The sequence below is a fragment of the Melanostigma gelatinosum genome (assembly GCF_949748355.1).
Source record: "Melanostigma gelatinosum genome assembly, chromosome: 12".
NCBI lineage: Eukaryota > Metazoa > Chordata > Actinopteri > Perciformes > Zoarcidae > Melanostigma > Melanostigma gelatinosum.
In genome coordinates this window covers 2,190,786-2,211,684 of record NC_136645.1, presented here as the reverse complement: position 1 = coordinate 2,211,684, position 20,899 = coordinate 2,190,786, and the positions used below count along the sequence as shown (strand labels likewise).

General features: G+C 42.0%; 3 protein-coding genes across 3 annotated transcripts in view; 2 read left to right on the top strand and 1 right to left on the bottom strand.

Moving 5' to 3' along the window:
- The window catches only part of wdpcp (WD repeat containing planar cell polarity effector), a gene marked incomplete at its 3' end in the record, with an annotated part of 95,689 nt that overhangs the window by 52,685 nt on the left and 22,105 nt on the right, over positions 1–20,899 (bottom strand). The window lies entirely within an intron of this gene.
- Positions 8,443–14,240, top strand: mdh1ab (malate dehydrogenase 1Ab, NAD (soluble)). The gene is made up of 9 exons (XM_079280415.1): positions 8,443–8,589; positions 9,041–9,139; positions 9,477–9,573; positions 11,320–11,495; positions 12,396–12,518; positions 12,593–12,769; positions 12,912–13,025; positions 13,608–13,697; positions 13,785–14,240. Exons 1-9 carry the CDS (start codon positions 8,587–8,589, stop codon positions 13,905–13,907), a joined length of 1,002 nt encoding a protein of 333 aa, XP_079136541.1. The 5' UTR covers positions 8,443–8,586; the 3' UTR covers positions 13,908–14,240.
- ugp2b (UDP-glucose pyrophosphorylase 2b) overlaps positions 16,121–20,899 on the top strand; it is a 30,014-nt gene continuing 25,235 nt past the window's right edge. The window contains exons 1-3 of the mRNA XM_079280412.1: positions 16,121–16,467; positions 18,876–19,003; positions 19,861–19,968. Of these exons, the coding sequence (XP_079136538.1) occupies positions 16,449–16,467; positions 18,876–19,003; positions 19,861–19,968 (255 nt within the window). The 5' untranslated portion in view covers positions 16,121–16,448. The remainder of the gene's footprint in view (positions 16,468–18,875; positions 19,004–19,860; positions 19,969–20,899) is intronic.

Genomic DNA, 20,899 nt, shown 5'->3' with positions numbered 1-20,899 from the left:
GGATGAGAGGAGGCTCTTCTAAGCAGATGTGTAAACGTCATTAGAGGAGGTAATGGAGGGAGGAAGGTGGGAAGTAGGGAAGTATTTACCCAACAGCCTGGAGCAGAAACACAAACACAGCAGCAGTAATGACTGAGACAGCAGGAAGAGAGACGTTCAGTGGACAATCAGGTCTTGAGGCTTGAAAAAAAAGAGTTGATTCTCATCTTTAAAAGAATTGTGTGACCGTCTGAGGTTTCCACATTCAGACGAGATTCCCCGTAAACCAGTTCAGCTAATGGGCCAAATCCTGCAAGAGTTCCTCTCAGAGCAGAGAACCTCTGCCTGCAGCAACGGCCCGAGGGCGGGAAAAGACAACGCCTCCCAAACTTCAAAGAGATTCTCAGGGACCGTGAGCCTCTCCGGTGTCTGTCTGTCTGTCTGCCTGTCTCTGCCCCCCCCCCCCCCCCGTCTTATTGAAGGTGACGCGGTGTCACACTGACCGCGGGTTTGTTTATGTCGTTGGATTTTCTTTCTCCTAAAGCCGTTCGGGCGCCCTGTTGTTCACCCGTCACCTCCTGACCGCACAACGCACGTATAAAACGGTAAACACACACACACACACACACACACACACACACACACACACACACACACACACACACACACACACACACACACACACACACACACACACACACACACACACACACACACACACACACACACACACACACACACACACACACAGAGGCTCAAACAAAACACAAACAACGTGTCTATTTGTGTGCAAATCACTCTCTATTCTTCACTTTTCTACCACGGCAGCGAGCTCGACATCTTTCGTGACGATGTCTACGATCAACTTATTGAGATGAAATCCTTTATGGTCCCATCCTGTGTATTTACACATGCACACAAACCGGGGGCCTTAAGTCGTGCTTTACCTGAAATGAACAAAAACAACTTTAGTTCAGCATGAACTGGTACAAAGAGTGAATAAGAAACTACTTCATGGTGGATCAGAAGGAACATCTCTGCAAAGTCTTTTATTTTAGGACAAAAATAAATGTCCTCTAGCTCCATCTGTGAGTGTGTCCACATACAGAGACATACAGCTTAAAGCTTTCCACAACAGGTGTACACAAACTCATATGCACTTTGAGGAACACACACACACACACACACACCTGTCAAGGGCTCAGGGGTCCTTTAAAGTTGTTGTCAGATGCACAGAGCGAGATGGACCCCGGCAGAAGGAAAGGTGACGACGAGTGTCCCCTAGACGTCTCAGTGGTCTTATTTCCCCGTCACACACTCACACACACTCTGTCTGTCACCTCTCAGACGAGGCCATGACACCTCGGACTCCTCTCCTCTTAGTGCCTCCCTCCCTCTCTCTCTGACAGGTTGACGTGGCCGGACGTCGATGGCTCTCGGACCCAGAAGTTTGTTCTCTTTGCCGTGACCTCAGAGATGGACGCCGGTGTCATATCTGCTGCAGCGCTCCACCGTTCATCAGTTATAAGCTTCTTCTCGTCTGTCAGCCTTTATCCCTGTAGGTTGATGTTTAGTCTGGGCGGTGGGGTTCTCAAACTTACATTGATTTCTATTTAGGGATTGCAATGACCTAAATATTCATTTTCAAAACACTGCTGTTGGTTTATAGCATGAGTGTGTTAAAGCTGCATTCTCTCTCACGTCCAGCAGGGGGCGACTCCTCTGGTTGTATAGAAGTCTATAGAAAATGACTCTACTTCTCTCTTGATTTATTCCCTCAGTAAACATTGTAAACATGAGTTTATGTCTCAATCTCTAGTTTCAAGTCTTCTTCAATACAGCATGATGTTCATTTAGTACATTATGGTCCATTTAGAGTCACACAGACCATAAAGCAGGGGATGCTTTAGGGCGGGGCTACACAGTGATTGACAGGTCTCTACCAGAGACGTATACGCCGTCTCTACGTCACGCCTCCTCAGTCCAGATATGATCACTTCCTGTTCACTGGTTGCAAAAAACAACCACATGCAACGGCCGTAATCCAAGATGGTGGCAGCGAAATCGCCGAACTTGAGGCTTCAAAACGGCAGAACACAAACCAATAGGTGATGTCACAACGACTACGTCCACTTCTTATATACAGACTGTGATTATAACACACTGAACCAAATGCAATAACACACACACACACACACACACACACACATCTCTCTCACACTCACACGGGTAAATTCTGCGCTCATTTCTGCTGTTTATTCAGGACTCTGCCTCCACCGCTGGGTCAAGTCATGTCTTGTCAGACGCTGTATCCTCTTCCCATTGAGCCTGACGGTTACAAGTACCACAGGGGCCTCCACCGGGGCCCCCGTGTTAAACACATTCACCCTGCAGTTAGACCTGTCTGACGGTAAAGAAGGCTCGTCTTTCACACCCAACGCTACCATTCAGACAGAGTTCACTGCCTTTAGGTAAATGGTTAGAAAAAACTATCGGAAATTGGTTTTATTCAACCAATTTCTCCATCTTTCATGTGTTCAAACGTTCTCAACTCTACTGTCCAGCTGCTGTCGTCACATTTCTTGTAACGCTGCCCAAAGTAAAGTAACTACTTTAAAAACACAATACAAATCGTCCCCAAAGACGTAAATAACAACATCCCATGACTTCTCTCTCCCCACGATGACGTCTGTACAGTCATTAGAGGCTCTGCGTGACAAGCACTTGAGAGCTTAGCGGCTAAAACAACACATCCCATTAAAACATCATCTGGGGGGGGGGGATGACAGATGATGGTTCAACTGTTGGTTGTTTTAAAAGCAAAACATGTGTTTCCTGTCGTGACATTCACACCTCACAGACTGCAGCCGACCACACGAGTGTGTTTTTACAGTTTCTGTGTGTGATGACGATCAGAGACAGTGGAGATGAATTAGTGTGTGTGACCCCCCCCCCTCATACATGTACATGGGCTAAACATCGTCTGCAGGGCCGATCCCGCCCGGCAACGAGCGCTATCCTGGCTAACATCTGCCGCACGACCCAGGGCCACTCAGACTGGGCCTTAATCCCCACACAGCCATGTGGTGGTGGTGGAGACACATTCTTTTACTTTTAGTGGAGTGCACCCCCCCCCCCCCCATTGTGGCTGTGCAGAGGGGTGTGACCGCCAGCATCGGGCAGCAAGTCGCCATCGACCGGTCCAATTGGATGGATTTGGGTTTGTTCGGTTAATGAAAGGTGGTGCTTGTTATGCTAAAACAACAGTTGCATTGAGAATAAAAACACCTTTCCTCTCAGATGTCAGTTTGCATCCAGGACGCCTTTTTTTTTGGTCATCCTTCAGTGAGTTTGTTTGTTGCTGTCGACAGCAGACAGGGAAACGGACCATCAACAAGCAGAACGTCAACATGTGGCAGTTTGCTGCCCCCTTGTGGCCACCAACAGGAGAACAGGCAGCTCTTCTTTAACACTTAATAACACCAGGAACCATTCAAAGTCACCACACAGGACGAGCCGTGAGCCTCCATATTTGTTGATAAAGATCTTCGTTGGAAATAAAGACGCAGCCTCATCAATCAGTCCATCAATGTGAGATATATATTTGTCTTAATGTGGAGTTTGATTCCATCAAACCCATTTCACCGACCATTTCCTCATGCAAACACTTCAGGGAGGGAGAGAGAGAGAGAGAGAGAGAGAGAGGCCGAGGACGGCTCGCTGTGTGCATATAGTATGAGATTTAATTGAATAGTTCTGCATCAGTGCCAGGAAGTTAGTCTCCGTGTTTGCAGAGGTCTGTGTTATTTTCTTTGATCGAGGAGCTCGGCTAGAAACAAAGTCCTCCTCAGGTTTCAATCACAAGACCAGCGAGGGAGAAACTCAGAGAGCAGTGAGTAAGTACATCAGCACGCCTCCGGGCCTCGTCCTAAAAGTGCCAGAGCGGCACAATTACAACAGCTCGGATGGATCTGCGGAAGCAAACCAACGCATGAGATCTGGAGGATGAACGGGAAAAATGGGTCTCTGGAAAATATATCTTTCGATGGACAACAGGAGTGATTAAAAGTATATGTGTTGAGTGATTAGATGATAATGAATAAAGAGCTAAAAAAAAAACACAAATGTGTGAAATGCAGAATGCCAAAATGCTTTTCTGGCTGTTGTGACCCACAATCCTTTGCGTTGCAGATATATGAACATTGAGGGTCAAAGGTCATGTTCCAATTGAAGGCATCCTGAATGCAACACTAAATGCGTTGTATTTAAGGGGCAGCTGCATGTACTGAAAGTTAAAAAGAAAAAAAGTTTGAGATTTGGAAACAGCTTATAGATTTAATTTTCCCACCTCTGAGGAAACGGTGCTTTAGGTTTTAAGACAATGTGACAGCGTAGAGTTGTGAGTTTACACTCTTTCTGTCTCTAACGTTTTTATTTAAACATAAACACAGATCATTAAGCCAAGACTACTGCTGCAACAAGTGTCTTCACCACAAACCCATCAACACCATGTTTACAAGTGAAGTGACTGGTTAACTGCAGCCTTACACTGACACCTAGTGGCTCATCACGGCTACTGCAGATAACAGCACACGACAGGACCGGGCCACAAACACACACACATACTGTCCGTGTACTACAGGGAGGGCAACACAACTAAAACAATATGAATCTGCTCCATCTGATCTAAAGCTGCATCGACTAATCTATGACACAGATGAGCCAGGTGATGGTGGCACAGGGATGCAGATGTTGAATACGATGGAGGTGATGTCATGATCCCGCTGTGGTTGCACGTTGCTGAACGTATTTATGTGGGAATGCAACAACCCCCCCCCCCCCCCCCCCCCAGCTATCTCTGCCTGTACAATGTGAGAGCTATTTGGTCTACTAGCGACAGCCGATAAGAGGCGATGCTGAGGCCGGTAGGGGGGGGGGGGGGGGAGGGGGGTGCTTGGCGATCTGCCTCAACAGGGTCACTCAGGTGCACTCTGCAGGACAAGTGGAGAGTAGCAGAGTGAGAGGAGATAAAAGTAAGAGAGAGAGATGGAGGGAGGTGGAATGACAGAGAGAGAGGTCAGCAGAGAGGAGACGTCAACTTATCAAGATCTGCTCAGAGCGTGACGTGTTCTCTGTACGCGTGCACGTGAGCTCCATAAGTGCATGCATGTGTGTGCAGTTTAGGGATCCGTGCATGTGCCGGTGGGTGGGATGAAAAACACCCACAATGCCGATTGTTTTCACAGCACACACACACACACACAGAGAGGATCAGGGCCGACGTGGCAGACGGGCACCAGATATTAGCATGTGTTTTTATTTCCTTCTGATTTCCTTTTTTACAAAGAAGAAGTCGGTCTAATCCCCTCATCACAACCTGACTGTGAGTTCCAGAGGAAGAACATAAACACGAGTCTAACGACATAAACAACAGACTCGTTCAGATGGGCGCTGATATAAAGTCAGAGCACAAGTCGTCTCTGGAATAAACACCAGTGAGGTGATTTCTGTGGATATGAAAGGCTGATGAATATTTCAAAGACAAACAATATTCTGATCCAAATCCCAGATTTAAAGCTCAGTTTAGGCTTTAAAACCAAATACATCAACACAGCGATGTGTCTGTAATAATAAGACGACTGCTGACAACACATTACAAAAATACACAAGATGTCAAAGTCACCCATCGCTCATTCCCCTCAGCTAGATTTAAATCTGTTAACAGAAACACAACAAAGTGATACGAAATAACCAAATATTATTAAACAATGAATTCATGATATGAGAATAATGATACGTGGAAAAGATGAAGAAGAGCCTCAATCAACGGAGAGAAGAAGCAGAGAAAAATAAAGAGCTCCCATGCACTTAGCCAGGTACAGAATATAATTTAATATCTATAAATGTAAACACGAGCATAAGGAGACGGACCTCTGCGTGTAATATGAAGTAAACTCTTCAGGCCTGGCAGGCCTCAACACTAAACTTTTGAAAGTGGTTGGCATCAGCTTTTGGTTGCTGAAACCATTTTTATTCACCTTATATTTAAATTAAGCCACTATGCAGTTATACGTCAGCTTAACAATGAAAGTGTGTATTTTAAACATGTAATGTGTGTGTTGTTGTACAGGCTTTGCAGTAGAATTTCCCGTGGAGCTCTCCCAACGCTTCACAAGTTTCCCTTTTTGTTTTTCGTGCAGGTTCATCTGGTTATTAACAGATATTACTTATAGATGATCACTCTACGAGCTCAGTGCCAGCTATGAGGAACCACACCTCTGTGTGCAGTGGATACAAGTGGAAATAGCAGCAGAAGAAAAGGCTCATCATAAGAAATCGACCACAGAATATCGTTTGTCCCAAACTGACACCCAAGACCGACACAGAGGGGTAGAAATGGAACTGGAGCTGAGAGGAGCACTGCCAGGCAGCTGCTTCAAACATCTAATTCAGGCTTCTCTCTCTCTCACACACACACACACACACACACAGTGTCAGCCCCTGTCACTGGCAGGGGGAGACCCCGACATCAGGGCCAGTTTTGGGTCTTTGGATGAAGAAGTGGTGGCTCATTTTGTGCCATTAGTTTGACACAGAGCAGCAGGATGTGTTATTATTATTATGACGTGAGTATGTTATTGTTTACGTGTCGATAGAGACTGATCTGACCACTGTCACTGAACACCAAATTCTACTTATTCTCTTATTAATGATGTCGCATTGATTGAATAAATGTTAAATAAAATGTTGATATATATTGTAATTATGGATGCAAACTCAAAATGTTTAATTTGGACTTTAATGTGACAACATGTTTTGTGTGTTGCTGCCGTCAGACTTTGTTTAATAAACTATAGGTATGTTCTCTATGATTTATCATACATCATAGTAATGAGGGTGATGGTTAAGGGGATAGAAGTGAGACATAATAATCATTCAACTGGAGAATATATACAGCGGATGTTTGTAAAGTTACAGTAATTGTATCGACTCAAACAACCAAAATCTCATATCTGGCCTCATATGGCGATGATAATTCACCAATATATCGCTGAACATATACAACTCTAAGTGTAAATATTATACTGTCATTAAGTCAATCTGACGACACATATAAGCTCACATATTTCTCTACGATGTGTCCAGCATACAACACCCTCCATCTTTGGACCGTCGATTCCAATAAAACGCATTTAAAAAGTGGAATAAATGAAGATATTCATTCTCTCTGGACGCACGGACATGCAGTACAGAAGTGTGTGCAGGAGAGATCAAAAAAGTACACAATTAGAGAAAGATTGTAAACATATATGAAGAATACAGGTAAACAAACGACACAACCACAGTGTGCACCAGCCAGGTGTAAGAACACCTCTGCTTTTTGTTCAGGTCCTGTAACGAGTCTGTAATGAGGATATTAAATATTAATGAGCACGCTCAGCCAACACTGTTAAACTCTACAGGAGTTAAACTCTCAGATGGCAGAGAGATGAGGAGTAAGATAGTGATGTTAGGTCTAGATTTGATTTACATAAAAGGCAAAAGGTTTAGTTTGTGTATGAAGACTATTGTTTATGTGTATATATATATATATATATATATATATATATATATATATATATATATATATATATATATATATATATATATATATATATATATATATATACACACATTAAGTGTATTATCTTAACGGACCACCCTCTGAGGAGATCATTCCTTTATAATAAATCACCTCTGGCCAGATCAATCACACGACTATAACTCTGTTACTCTATTGTTGTTGTTTGGTTAAATCTACAAAGATACAAAGAGGTGAGACAGGTTAGTTAACTTACCTTGATTATTTCAGTGACATAAAAACAAACGTCTTCGTTTGATTAGGACGACACGTGAACGCGAGCTTAATCCAAACTTAACCCGCTTTGCAACTTAAATAAAGGTTTAATTCCGTCTGACTGCACGTGCTGGTCTTGTGTGTATCTGCTGTTACGAGCGGCTAAGCTAACGTCTGGTATCAGGTCGCTAGGCAACAGCAAGCGGCGCTTTAAGGGCTAAGCTAACCAGCTAGCTTGTTAGCAATCTATGTAGCAGCAAGCTAACCAGCTAGCTCGTTAAACACCTAACTATAGCTTATCGAAGAATGTTTGTAGAGCGTAGGTAATGTTGCTGTTATCGATAGCAATGTTTCTTGTGTTACCATCAACGGGATAACTTCTTTTTTAAATTGGACTACACAACTATAAATAAAAGTACCCGGATGTTCAATCTGCCGTCAGACTGTTACAAGTGTCGTGATCAACTGACGTCTTAAATAGGAGTGAGTGAGAGAGAGAGAGAGAGAGAGAGAGAGAGAGAGAGAGAGAGAGAGAGAGAGAGAGAGAGAGGGTGGGAGGGACGTGGAGAGAAAGGGTTCACTTTTTTAAAAATTGGACGCCCAACTATCAAAAAATAAAACCCGGATGTTCAATCTGCCGTCAGGCGGTTACAGGTGTCGTGAACAACTAAGGATTTAAATAGGATAGACCTCCGGGTGGAGCGAGAAGTGGGAGAGAGAGAAAAGAGAGACAGAGACCGAGAGAAAGCAGCTGAAGCTATCGTGCAAACATGGTGAGTGAAACCAGCTTATATATCAGTTATTAATCTATTCCAATAATGCATGTTTAACGTGTATAAAGTTATTCCAATTGACCCAACAAGTTGTGTGAAGTTCGTCAAAGTACCGGTAGATTTTTTTTTTTTAACGACACTTTTAGTCTGGCTCGCGACATGACACAACCAAAATGTTAGGACTTTTATTTTGTATTTCGTATTCGTGTTAACGCGCTACATTGCATAGTTCTGGGGGATTAAACTGTTATGCAGCAGTGAGTCCTGCATGGAAAGTCTATTTTTAAAGCACCCCCTCCCTTCCTCCTGCTTTTAGTAAATCCTGTTGACCGGAATAGACGCACCACGTGCACTGGACAATTGAAACTACCCCCACCCTCCCTCATACCTGTCCCTCTCCGTGACGTCACTGCAGCACTAACAGCACTTCTCGTTCTTGTGTTTCTTGCAGTCTGAGCCCATTCGAGTTCTGGTGACCGGTGCTGCCGGGCAGATCGCCTATTCCCTGTTGTTCAGCATCGCCAAGGGAGATGTGTTCGGCAAAGATCAGGTAAAGAAGAAGGATCTTTGTAATTCCCTTATCTCATTAGGCCCTTATGTCGTCAAAATACACACACAGTGAGCAGCTGGTGTAGGTTTTAAAGGGTGACATTGAAACAGATGTTGGGAAGTGATCCGATTGCACCCTGAGACGAGTCACGGTCGTCTTTGAAGTCAAATGAAATGGATCTGGTACCACGGCCGACTTTTAAAAACACCACCTGGTCCGTTTGACACGTGACGGCGGCCTTCACACTCTGTTCCAAACATTAATACATGAGAGTTATGCTTTTTAAATGTCATTTAAATTCACTTCAGCATGTGTGAGTTTTTCCTCCGTCTGTCAGCCGGTGGTCCTGCTCCTCTTGGACATCACGCCCATGTTGCCGGTCCTGGACGGTGTCGTGATGGAGCTGCAGGACTGTGCTCTCCCACTTCTGAGAGGTAACATAAATATTAAGGTGGTTAACACCGTTAAAATAACGTGATGGAGATTGTCCTTATATTTCATTGATACACAGGCATCAGATATCACAGTTTTAATGTACAATTTGCTGTTTTTGTAGAACCTATTTGGAGTTATTTAATTGTATTTATATTTTAGGGTTCTAATTTCCTGATAATTTACCCAAAAAGGTATCTTGCTTGTACTAATAATAATAATAATAATAATAATAATAATTATAATAGTCCCAGAATACCATTCACCAGTTTTACATAAAGTGTATCTGTCGGCAGCTAAATGCTGACGACAGATACACTTTATTTACTTTAATTAAATGCTTTTACAGTCGGGATTTATTTCCTTTTTTCCCCCCCGAGACACTCGATAAATACGACCACCAGGTTTCCAGTTTGGACGTTTTGATGTCCTCGCTGTAACCGCTGTCGTGACATGCAGCAGTCGTGAGGCGCCATTATGTGCAGTCTCCATTGTGACCTGGAATGTTTCCTTTGAATCGGCGCCGTCCTTTGCTTTGTTTGGACGTGGAGCTGTGAGAGGCCCCCCCGACTGTATTAACCAACTGCGCTGCAAAGACAACGCTCCGTGCAACAGAGACAGGAACCTGTAACGCACGGGTGGTTTTAGAAGAGATGTTTGGTTTCTATCGATTTAAGAGAAGTGTCCTGATCGACAAGACTGTGAGCTCTGCTGTAATTGTTTTTAGGGAGTGTTTGAACAAGTTTATTGTCAACGTCAGCAGGAACTCCCAACTGACAACCTGTTTCTGGCCAAGAGACGGCACTAGTTACCCACAGGATCGTTGCCAACGTGAGGGAGTCTGCCCCAAAAAGTGCATCTAATGGCATGTCTTGCAGGATGTAAAAGGTTCTGACTCGTGTAGACCACCATGTCCAACTTACGTGCTCTTGCAGGCTTTACTTTCCATTGTCAGCTGTCCAATGAGGAGGCTCGTAGCTCAGTTTTATATAACCCTATGCATTAATGGAGTCTCAATACTCTGACCTTCTGCTGGCTATAACTAAAGAAAGTTGCTCCATCAAAGCCTAACTTTCACTGAAAGCTACTTATAAGAGTCAACCACAAATGATCCAACAGCAGGCCAGACTAGAGGAGCTTTTATTTTGATAGGGAAAAAACACACATCAAAGCACATTTTGCAACATGACCAACTACCGTAACTCTATTGTACGGTAGACATTTTTGTAAACACAGAGAGTAAATGGTGACGTATGAATCTGTTGATTTCCTCTTGTAATGGTAAAATATGCATTTGAACTTTGTGTCCTCGATGTGAACTCGCAGTGAACTCGAAAACCTACGTGTCGTCTATTAAGGAAAATGGCTGCTGAAAAAGTAGCAAGACTACTGGCAGAGTGGCAGAACAACTTGTTCCTTACATAGAGTAAAGAAAGTGCAGACTAAGCAGCAATCAGAACTGGTGGTTGAAAACACCTCATGTTACCGTGAATGTATCGGAGCTGTGAAAAGTCAGCTGGATACAGCAGGCGAGCCCTCGAGGGGGCTGCACCTTGAATCTAACTTGTTGCTGTAGAAGTGAAGGAGCCTGTGTGTTACATATTTTGAAGCTTTGCTTCTCTTCCCTGACAAAGAGAATAAACGGACAAAGACAACTTTGAATCTTGTTAAGACTTTATTATTGATTTGTGAACAAAAACTCTTCTCCCGATTAACCTAGAAATATTCCACCACACTCTTCTCCACAGAGATCGTCCCCACTGACAAGGAGGACGTGGCCTTCAAGGACCTGGACGCGGCCATCTTGGTGGGCTCCATGCCCAGGAGGGAGGGCATGGAGAGGAAGGACCTGCTCAAGGCCAACGTGGCCATCTTCAAGAGTCAGGGCGCCGCTCTGGAGAAGTACGCCAAGAAGACAGTCAAGGTACCGACACAGGAGCGAGTCTACGGACGAGCTCCGACCCGACTGACACGGTCACTCCTTCAGTGGAACTCTTCTGCTTCTGGCTGAGCTGCTGTTGCAGAGTTTAAGTGTAGAAATGTTCCAGAGAGTTAAACGTGTGTTGCTGCTGTTTAGTTTCTAATGCTTAACCACATACTTGACTATGATATTAAGGGGTTATATTAACTGTTAATAAATTGATAATATATGAAGTAGTTTTACGACATCTAAAGTCCTGAGAGAGATGAGGCCCCTCCTCCTCCCTGTACCTCTCACAGACTATTGTTGTACGTTTTCCTCTTGATTTTATGTCTTCATTGAACCCATTCCATAAATTCAGCCCACAAATCAACGTACACATTGTCTTCATACTGGTATGAACACAATGTTGTTTTTTAGATTAAATCAGGTTCGAACCTCTCTCTCTGTCTGAGAACATTTGTATACGTTTCCAGGAAGTAAAATTATTTGTGCTCTTAAATTCTACCAGATCCATTGACTTCAAAGCATGTGACTTTAAAAACAAACGCGATGGCGTGTTCTACGATATCCTACAATATTTACTGTCCTCACAGCTTGTAAAGATATAAAACCCACAGCTTCTGATACATTAAGTAAATCTACACTCACGTGTTATGCTCCGTACATCTGGAACAGACTCCCAGACTTCACGTCTTTTAAATCAAGACCGAAGACTTTTCTGTCTGCTGCTGCCTTTCTATGTATCCCGGTCTTAATCTATTTTTGCTTGTTGTTATTTTCCATTATCTTGGCTCTTAAATGTTTTTTATAATTGTTTCTTTTGCACTTTGTCTTTTGATGTTTTATGTAAAGTGCTTTGAATTACCTGACGTGTGTGTGTGTGTGTGTGTGTGTGTTCAGGTGCTGGTTGTAGGAAACCCTGCCAACACCAACTGTCTGATTGCAGCCAAGTCTGCTCCCTCCATCCCCAAAGAGAACTTCTCCTGCCTCACCCGTCTGGACCACAACAGGGCTCGCTCTCAGGTGCGTTTTTCTTGTTTGCAGCTTTATTCTTTTTCTTTACGAATGAAGACTCACAGACCTGGACTTTTTGCTAGGTGGCGATGCGCTGCGGCGTCCCTGCCACCCACGTGAGGAACGTGATCATCTGGGGGAACCACTCGTCCACCCAGTACCCCGACGTGCACCACTGCCTGGTCAACATGTCCGGCAGCGAGCTCGCCTGCTTTGAGGCGGTGAAGGACGACGCCTGGCTTAAAGGAGACTTCATAGCTGTGAGTGTGAAAAACATTTACTGGAATCTATTCGACTGTGAGATGCATTTTGCACCTGACCTGCTCGGTTCTTCCGCTCACGTTTCCCGTTGACCCGCCCTCTGCGTTTCCTAACGTCCCGGTCCGTGTTGTCGCGTTGCAGACGGTGCAGCAGAGAGGTGCTGCAGTCATCAAGGCCAGGAAGCTGTCTAGTGCCATGTCTGCAGCCAAGGCCATCTGTGACCACATGAGAGACATCTGGTCGGGCACCCCCGAGGTAAACGCCATGTTTATTTATTCTGTAGTCATGATGAGGTGGGAGGGTCTGCCTGTTGGTAACAACAACAAAGACTAAACTGGCAAAACCCTGTCCTTTTTTATTTTTTATTTTTTATTTTTTTTTTTTAAGTTGTGTAGAAGTCTATGAGAAAATGACGTCAGATGATGTTCATTTCGTAAATGATGGTCCAGTTAGAGTCAGACCATAAAGCAGAGTGTGGTTTAGGGCGGGGCTACACAGTGATTGACAGACTTATATACTGCGTCTCTACGTCACTAAATACTCAGCTTTATGGTCTGTTTGACTCTAAATGGACCATAATGTACTCATTGAACATCATGCTGTATTGAAGAAGACTTGAAACTAGAGATTGAGACCATAAACTCATGTTTACAATGTTTACTGAGGGAATAAATCAAGAGAGAAGTAGAGTAATTTTCTCATAGACTTCTATACAACCAGAGGAGTCGCCCCCTGGTGGACACGAGAGAGAATGCAGCTTTAAGACACTTCAGCATTGACTTCACTTCTCAGGTTGCTGCCATCGTTTTAACCAGATTCTCCTCTTCTTATTTTCAGGGTGAGTTCATCTCCATGGGTGTTTACTCCTCTGGTAACTCCTATGGAGTCCCAGAAGACCTCATCTACTCATTCCCCGTCCAGATCAAGGTGAGACTGCACCCTTCAGTATGTTAATGAATGCACCTAATAACTGTCTGTCCTGTGCACATATGAAAGTATATTTTGTTTCCTCAGGACAAGACCTGCAGGATTGTGGATGGCCTAGCCATCAACGAATTCTCCCAATCAAAGATGGACGCCACGGCGGCGGAGCTGATGGAGGAGAGAGACACAGCGGTGTCTTTCCTGGGAGCATGACTAGACTCCGAGAGACCACCCAACCAACACTCAGATGGAGGACGCAAAACTCCAGACGCACGCTTGTGATAAAGCACTCCACCAATCCCTGAGTGCGCGTGTGTGTGTGAGAGAGAGAGTGAGTCGGTGTTTATGAGTGTAAAGCTAGATTTATGACTTAAGTGTACAGTACAAACTGAAAGTCCACCTAACTTGTTACGAATACTCTTCTTTTCTCTGGGGGTGAGTGAAACATGAATGGTTGTTACATATAAATAGTCTACGATGCACTGAGTCCCCAAAACACTGGAATGGATCACTTTTAAAAGCTGAACAATAAAACATTTAACAGTTGTGTTTTTCATGGTTTTTACTTGCATTGTTTGAACTTGCAGGAAAACAATTAGACACAATGCAGCAGTCCAGCAACATGCATGTTGGATGAATTGGTGAATGTTTTCCTGTATCAGCTTTCTGGAAAAGAATATACTAACTCTGATACACCCAACACAACATACAAGACTGATACCAGCCTACCGCTTCTATTTATTTATCTCTCAGGAAGACTACACGTTTTAAAAATATGCCAGATTTAGCAAATAGGCTAGTTTACCCCCCTAGTCCAGTCCTTCACTAACCAGCAGTATAATAATTCGGGATAAATAGGTGGACCGGGAATTGTTTCAGCACCAGTATACTGTTTGCCACAGTTTATCTAATGGGTATAAAAATATAATGCTATGTTAAGTTGATGCTTTTGATTCTGGACTACTTATAAAATGTAATATAAAGTAATTTCCAGCAGGGATTTTTTTTATATTTTAGACTTCATTCAGGGGAGAAAAATATTTAAAATAACTCATGATTTGATTACATGAAATGATATCTGTCTGAAATATTGTGACCTGTATTGTGGTGATATGAGTACAATAGTGCACATCAGAAGCTGAAGTACAACGCAGTGTCACAGTTTCACCAGGCAGGGGCAGTATTTACTAGTTGTTTACCATCTCCCAGCAGCATCAGGAATGATTATATAATTATAATGAAGTCACAATGTGTTGGTTTAAAATGGTTACTCATTAAAAAGGACAAATGTGCCCAAATCACAATGCACTGTCAACATTAATGATGTAAATCTACTAAGATGCTGCTTCCCAATCAGTGTGATACTACGTATTATAATAGTACATATGTTCTTTAAAAGATTAACTTTAAAGCTGACATACAAGTACAAAGGTCAGTACTAAATAATGAGGTTATCTTAGTGTAACTTAAATCACTATTTTTTCATTCTTTATACCGGAAATGTCCGAAAACAAATCACACGTTGCAGAAATCTATTAGTTGTCAAAATCTGCGTCACGAGCAAACCAACCTTTTCATTGGCTGCCTGTCTTCCTGTAACGTTCCCATTGGCTGAAAGACCACTGCTCTACAAAGATATCTTCAAACTAAGTGTTGTCTTTAATTTTTTTAAATACTTTTCCGGTGAAGTCAACGGTGAACAGAAGCCAGTTGTTTTAAGGTGAAAACCTACTAATAAAAAATAAAAATATATATCTTTATATAGTTATGTGTGTGTGTGTACCCCTGCTGTCTCCTCTGCGGTATTTTGCTGCGTCCTTCGGTCAGAGTCGCAGGACCCATCGACCTTATTTCCTCCGCCAGCATCCTTCAAGTCACACAGTAAGAACATGGCTTTAAATCGAATTACATTCCACCTCTTGACACTACCGATGGTTTATTTTACCCCATAGCGAGTGGAGCTCGTGATCGTATCGTCACGCTAGCTATTAGCCCAACGGTCGTTTTTTTAAACGTCAGCGGTCGTTTAATCAAAAACCGGGAAAAAGGGACTTGTGTGGCGTTCAGGGCACCGTCGTAGACTACAGTTATCTTTATGGTTAAGGGTTATAAATGAAGGGAGCACACACTTGAAGGGGAGTTAATTGTTTTCCTTAGCACACACACACACACACTCCGTCCATCATTCATTCATTTCCGCAGCCTCCTTGTCGCTTGTGTGAAGTTCCCCGTCACGCAGGGCATGCGGGTCAGGGTCAATAGTGTGAGTTTCGTCGGTTAATAATTGGCGATTTGATAGCAGTACAAAAAAAAGAAAAGAGGCTGAAAGGGTAATAAAAAAACACTGACGTCGAGAGCCTCACAGGCAGGAACTGTGACGTGGTCGACGGAAAAAAGAAAAGAAAATGGGGCTGGAAAAAATGAGAGGCAGCCGATAAAGGATCCACCTAGACCTGATCCAGATCCATATTCAGGGACTACTTTATGCCGCAGCTCGGAGAGACAACATCAAGAGTGACTGAATGTTTGTGTGTCTCCGCACCCAGAGCTTTAAATGTGAATGGACTTTTAAAAAAAGAGAACGGTTGTACACACCTGGATACATGACCCGTCTGCTTTAAAGACACCTTTTTATTTTTTAATTAGTTTACTGGATGTACGTTCAATGACGCTTCGCTCTCTGGGACATTTAACTTCAAGCTCTATTTTTTAATTTTTGATTATTTAACTATTGATGAACTGGCAGCTGTAAACATGGCACTTTATATAGAAGGTAAGTAGTGTTATAGAGGTTGTGTAATCCACTCTCAACCTTTTTATGTACAAGTAGATCCACGTTTAATTAAAAAAGAGCCATACCTGTGCTTTTATTTTGAAATGTGTTTTTACTTACTAAAGAGCCAACCTCATTCTCTAATCTGTTTCCTCTTAGTACAGTAGTTTCATTTCAAAGCGCTGGTATCTGAGTTATTCAGTCACCATTATAGTCTTATTTACATTATCCTTTACATCTCTACATGATCACGATTGAAGATGGGCAGCAAACACACACTATTTAACAAGTTAAATAGTTCTCCAGTGTATTTTCACTGGTTTTTATTTCACCACTTGTTTTTATAAATGTTTTACGCTTCCTGTTAAATCAGCAGCCAGCCTGCCAGTAAATTACACGTTTCTGCCATAAATACAACAATCAGCGTTCTAAAGAAAACCCCCCAATGTGCTGATGAGGACTGTAGTTTTGAAGATAATCTGTAAATAATTTAATTGGATGATGAGGTACAAAAACTGCAAACATGACAGATTTCACAATCTATGAAACAGTGATGGGCATTTATTATTTTGACATACTATAGACTAATTTACTCATGCATGCAATGAATCCTTAAAGCAGTAGATTAATGGATGTATAATAACAGTCACGTGGTTTTGTTTTTTCTGCCCGTGATGACAAAAAGTGAAAGTTAACCAAAAAGCGTAACCATAATGTGAATCCCTTTTTTATTTATCAATCCCTAAATGCTCCTACTATAAAGGTTAAGATATTAAGTATGAGTAAACACTTAATGTATCATTTATAAAGCATTGTTACTACATTAACACTCATTAGTATGCTATTCATAACAGTTATAAATGTTTTATTCTTGATTAATAAGCTCGTCTATTATGTGTTTCATGATAGTGTTTTCATACTTTATAAATTATGTATTCCCCATTTGTAAATTAAGTATTAAATATATTACAAACTAGTTATTAAGGAGTTGTAGATGATTAATACTATCATTTATAAGGTGTTAGTAAATGATTAAGAACTTATTTAGATGTACCTTATTCATGCATTTATATACATAATGATTTAGATATGCACTAATGGTTAGGGACTGTTAATATATGCTTTATAAACGCGTATTAATACTGCAATTCATGATTATTCAGGTAGTTACTAGTCGTTAGTAAAGTGTTGCGTGTGACCTCATCTAAAGTGAGAACTATCTATGCCTTACAAAATGCGTATTAATCAACAGTAAAACATTTATAACTGTTGTAAATTGCATACTAATGTGTTAATGTAGGAACAATGCTTTATAAATGATGAATTAAGTGTTTACTCATACTTAACTAATGCCTCATAGCGTGTAGTTATTATAAAGTGTTAGCGCTGCTTCAAGTGCAGCCACACCTACATGTATGTGACATTTTACTTAGTCAGCAGTGAACCAGTTTGACCAACGCTACTGGTTTTGATTGCCAATTAAAAGTATATTATTACTATTGTGTACACGCCAAAAGGTTTTCCAGTCACGCTGGCACAGCTGGGGGGACTACAGAGCTGTTGAGGGTTCGTCTTTGGCCTGAGTTAACATTTGAACGATAAGCGATTCATGAGGCCAAATGTTGATGTTTTAGATTGTTAAAAATCAAATGTATGAATGGCTCCGCTGTTTCTTAACTACCTTAAACTAATATCACCATATCTGTAGTGCGATGATCTAATATCGACTCTATAAAGTGAGATTTAAACGTGTAATGTACTAAAAACTCCTCGTGGACTGAGATACAGCCAAACGTCTACTTGACCTTTTTTTGTTTTACATTTCCTGGTTTCTCCAGTGTTGAGTCTTATGTGTTTTATATCCATGTATTATGCGCCATATACCATATTTATGCGTTACGCAAAAGCTCTGACAATATTGGAGATATTAGTTGATTGAATCGTCAGATCAGAGTTTCTCCACTAAGAATTGTTCAAAAGCACCACTTTAAATCTTGTGTTTACCAGAGATGTGCTCATACGTTTCTTTTTAAATAAGTCATTCAGCATGAAAACAGCTTAAAAAACGACTCAGTCGACTGAGACCAGAACTAACGATAAGTCGACAAACCAAACAAGAGGCGGCTGCTCTACTTGTAAAATGACATGAATAGTTTCCAGCTGTTGAAGGACTGATGCACCCTCTTGATTGAGTTTTCCACACCATTACAATTTGGGGGTTTTCCAGCTTCTGTGACGGCAATAGAATCCTACTAGAACTTACAAAAAGTCCCTTTTTCTACTTGTGTTCAGAGGCAGATGAGGAGGCTGCAACAGATGGTTTGAGTTAAGAAAATGTCAGAATTCAAAGTATGCTTGCAGCTGTGTTTTTCAAAGACCTCGTCTTCCAACTTCTCTCTCCTGCTCAGGTCTGAGTAAAGGAGTGGCCAACGGAGGGATGGCTCAGTTCCAGGAAATGATGCGGCAGCAGCTGGAGAGCTCCATGCACACGGAGCTGGAGAAGCTTCTGGACACCAGCAGAGGAGCAGAGAGAGAGGTACAACATCTCACCCTCTCTCCGACCATGTGGTTGTGATTTAGAGGGGTGGTTTGGGTCGCACACAACCGCTGGATAAACACAACAGTGACGCATACCGTAGAGTCGTGCCAATGGAGGGGCTCCACCGAGATGATTACAGACGCACATAAAGTATACGTCAGAAGATTACAAACATCTGTTTTATCGGCCTGAATCTTGAAATAGTGCAGCATTAGCAAAGACACACTGTAGATTTGTCCTCAAGATGAATTCTGGTGTCGAGAGTGGACAAGATTCATCAGAAACTAGCAGAACTTCAGACAACGCTCCCACTAGAGACTGCTTGACCACACACACACACACACACACACACACACACACACACACACACACACACACACACACACACACACACACACACACACACACACACACACACACACACACACACACACACACACACACACACACACACACCTCTAGTAATAGATTGTGCACTAAACTGGACAAGTTTCTCCTTTGAAATGGCAATATTTGGATGTGTTTTGCCGACTTATTAACTTTTACTTTGACTTCTTTTAGCCCCTAAAAGGATAAACGTCTAATTGATGATCAAACCCACATTTCACATCTGAGGCTACAGCTGATTTGTTTTATCTTTTATGAGTGCAGTAATAAAACAAAAGCTTCATTTTAATAAAATGAAGATGTCATAAGATACGGTAAAAGGAACATTAAAAAGAGAAAGCCCAGAAGGAGGACGTAGACTTCTCTGAAAGGGATTGGCCATAATGTTATTAATTTATCCTAATTCATAAACATGATTTTACTCGCGATTGAGATGAAGGTTTAAATAAAGTCCTTGTGTTTTTCAGGTGTCCAGGAAAGACTTTGAGGGCTTCAAGAATATTTTCCACAGATTTCTGCAGGTGAAGGGTCCGTCAATAGAGTGGATCAAGATACAAAGACCTCCAGAGGACTCGGTAAGTCCACTTAATCAAGGCTTTGATTGTGCGTACGTGTTTATGGTGAGAGAGAAAACGTATATATCCCTATTAAAAATAACTTTTTACCAGCAGCTCTTCATGTTTCTGCATCTTTACAAGTGAATATTGTTTGAATGAATCATTTTTAAACATGTGTTGTACATGCATCTTTTGTATTATGTTGTCAGGAGAAGACTAAGCCAGAAAGCAATAATTAAAAACAACAAGAATGAATTAACACCCAATAGGAAACAGAAATAACCTCAAACCAATGAGGCATGTTACTACGTCTACAGATGATATCAATCCAGGAAGACCAGTTTGAGTCACACATCCACGAGTTTGAAGGCTTATCAGATGTCAAACATTGCACTAATATGTCACTAAGTACGGTTACAGGCACAAAATAGCCTGTTGTTTGCCCTTAATCTGAAAAAGACAACATTCACACTTAGTGGTTTTCATGGCTGATGAAATTGAATATTCCACTAATATTCCTGTGAACAGGAAGTCGTGTATAACCTGAATAACTTCAGCCGCAATCTTTCATCTCTACAACCACCTTCTGGAAAAGGTTTCTGCAGTTTCTGTTTGTTTATTTTTTAAATGATGTCTCCTTACGTTCCTCTTGAAAGTCGTCTTTTTCTCATCATGTACTGTCGGATTCTTGACTCTTGTTTCTTGATTCATCTGTTTTATTGAAGAACTGTAAATCACGCTGTCGGCTCTCATAAATTCTTTCATTATGCGGTTCATTTCAGAATCAAAGTCTTTAGAGGGGAATGTAAATCCACATCTACAACAACGTGCTGAGAAGAGTTTGAAGTTTGTCTTATCTACCAAGGTGTTTAATTTGAGCGCAGTAAAAAGACAGATAAGCTGGTAACCAAGTGAGTCTCTTGTAACCTTCAACACGCTAAGTGGTGCG

Coding starts and splice junctions, on each gene's coding strand:
- mdh1ab (XM_079280415.1), top strand. Junction 12,519..12,592: donor ACAACAGGGCTCGCTCTCAG/GTGCGTTTTTCT, acceptor ACTTTTTGCTAG/GTGGCGATGCGCTGCGGCGT. Junction 13,026..13,607: donor TCTGGTCGGGCACCCCCGAG/GTAAACGCCATG, acceptor TCTTATTTTCAG/GGTGAGTTCATCTCCATGGG.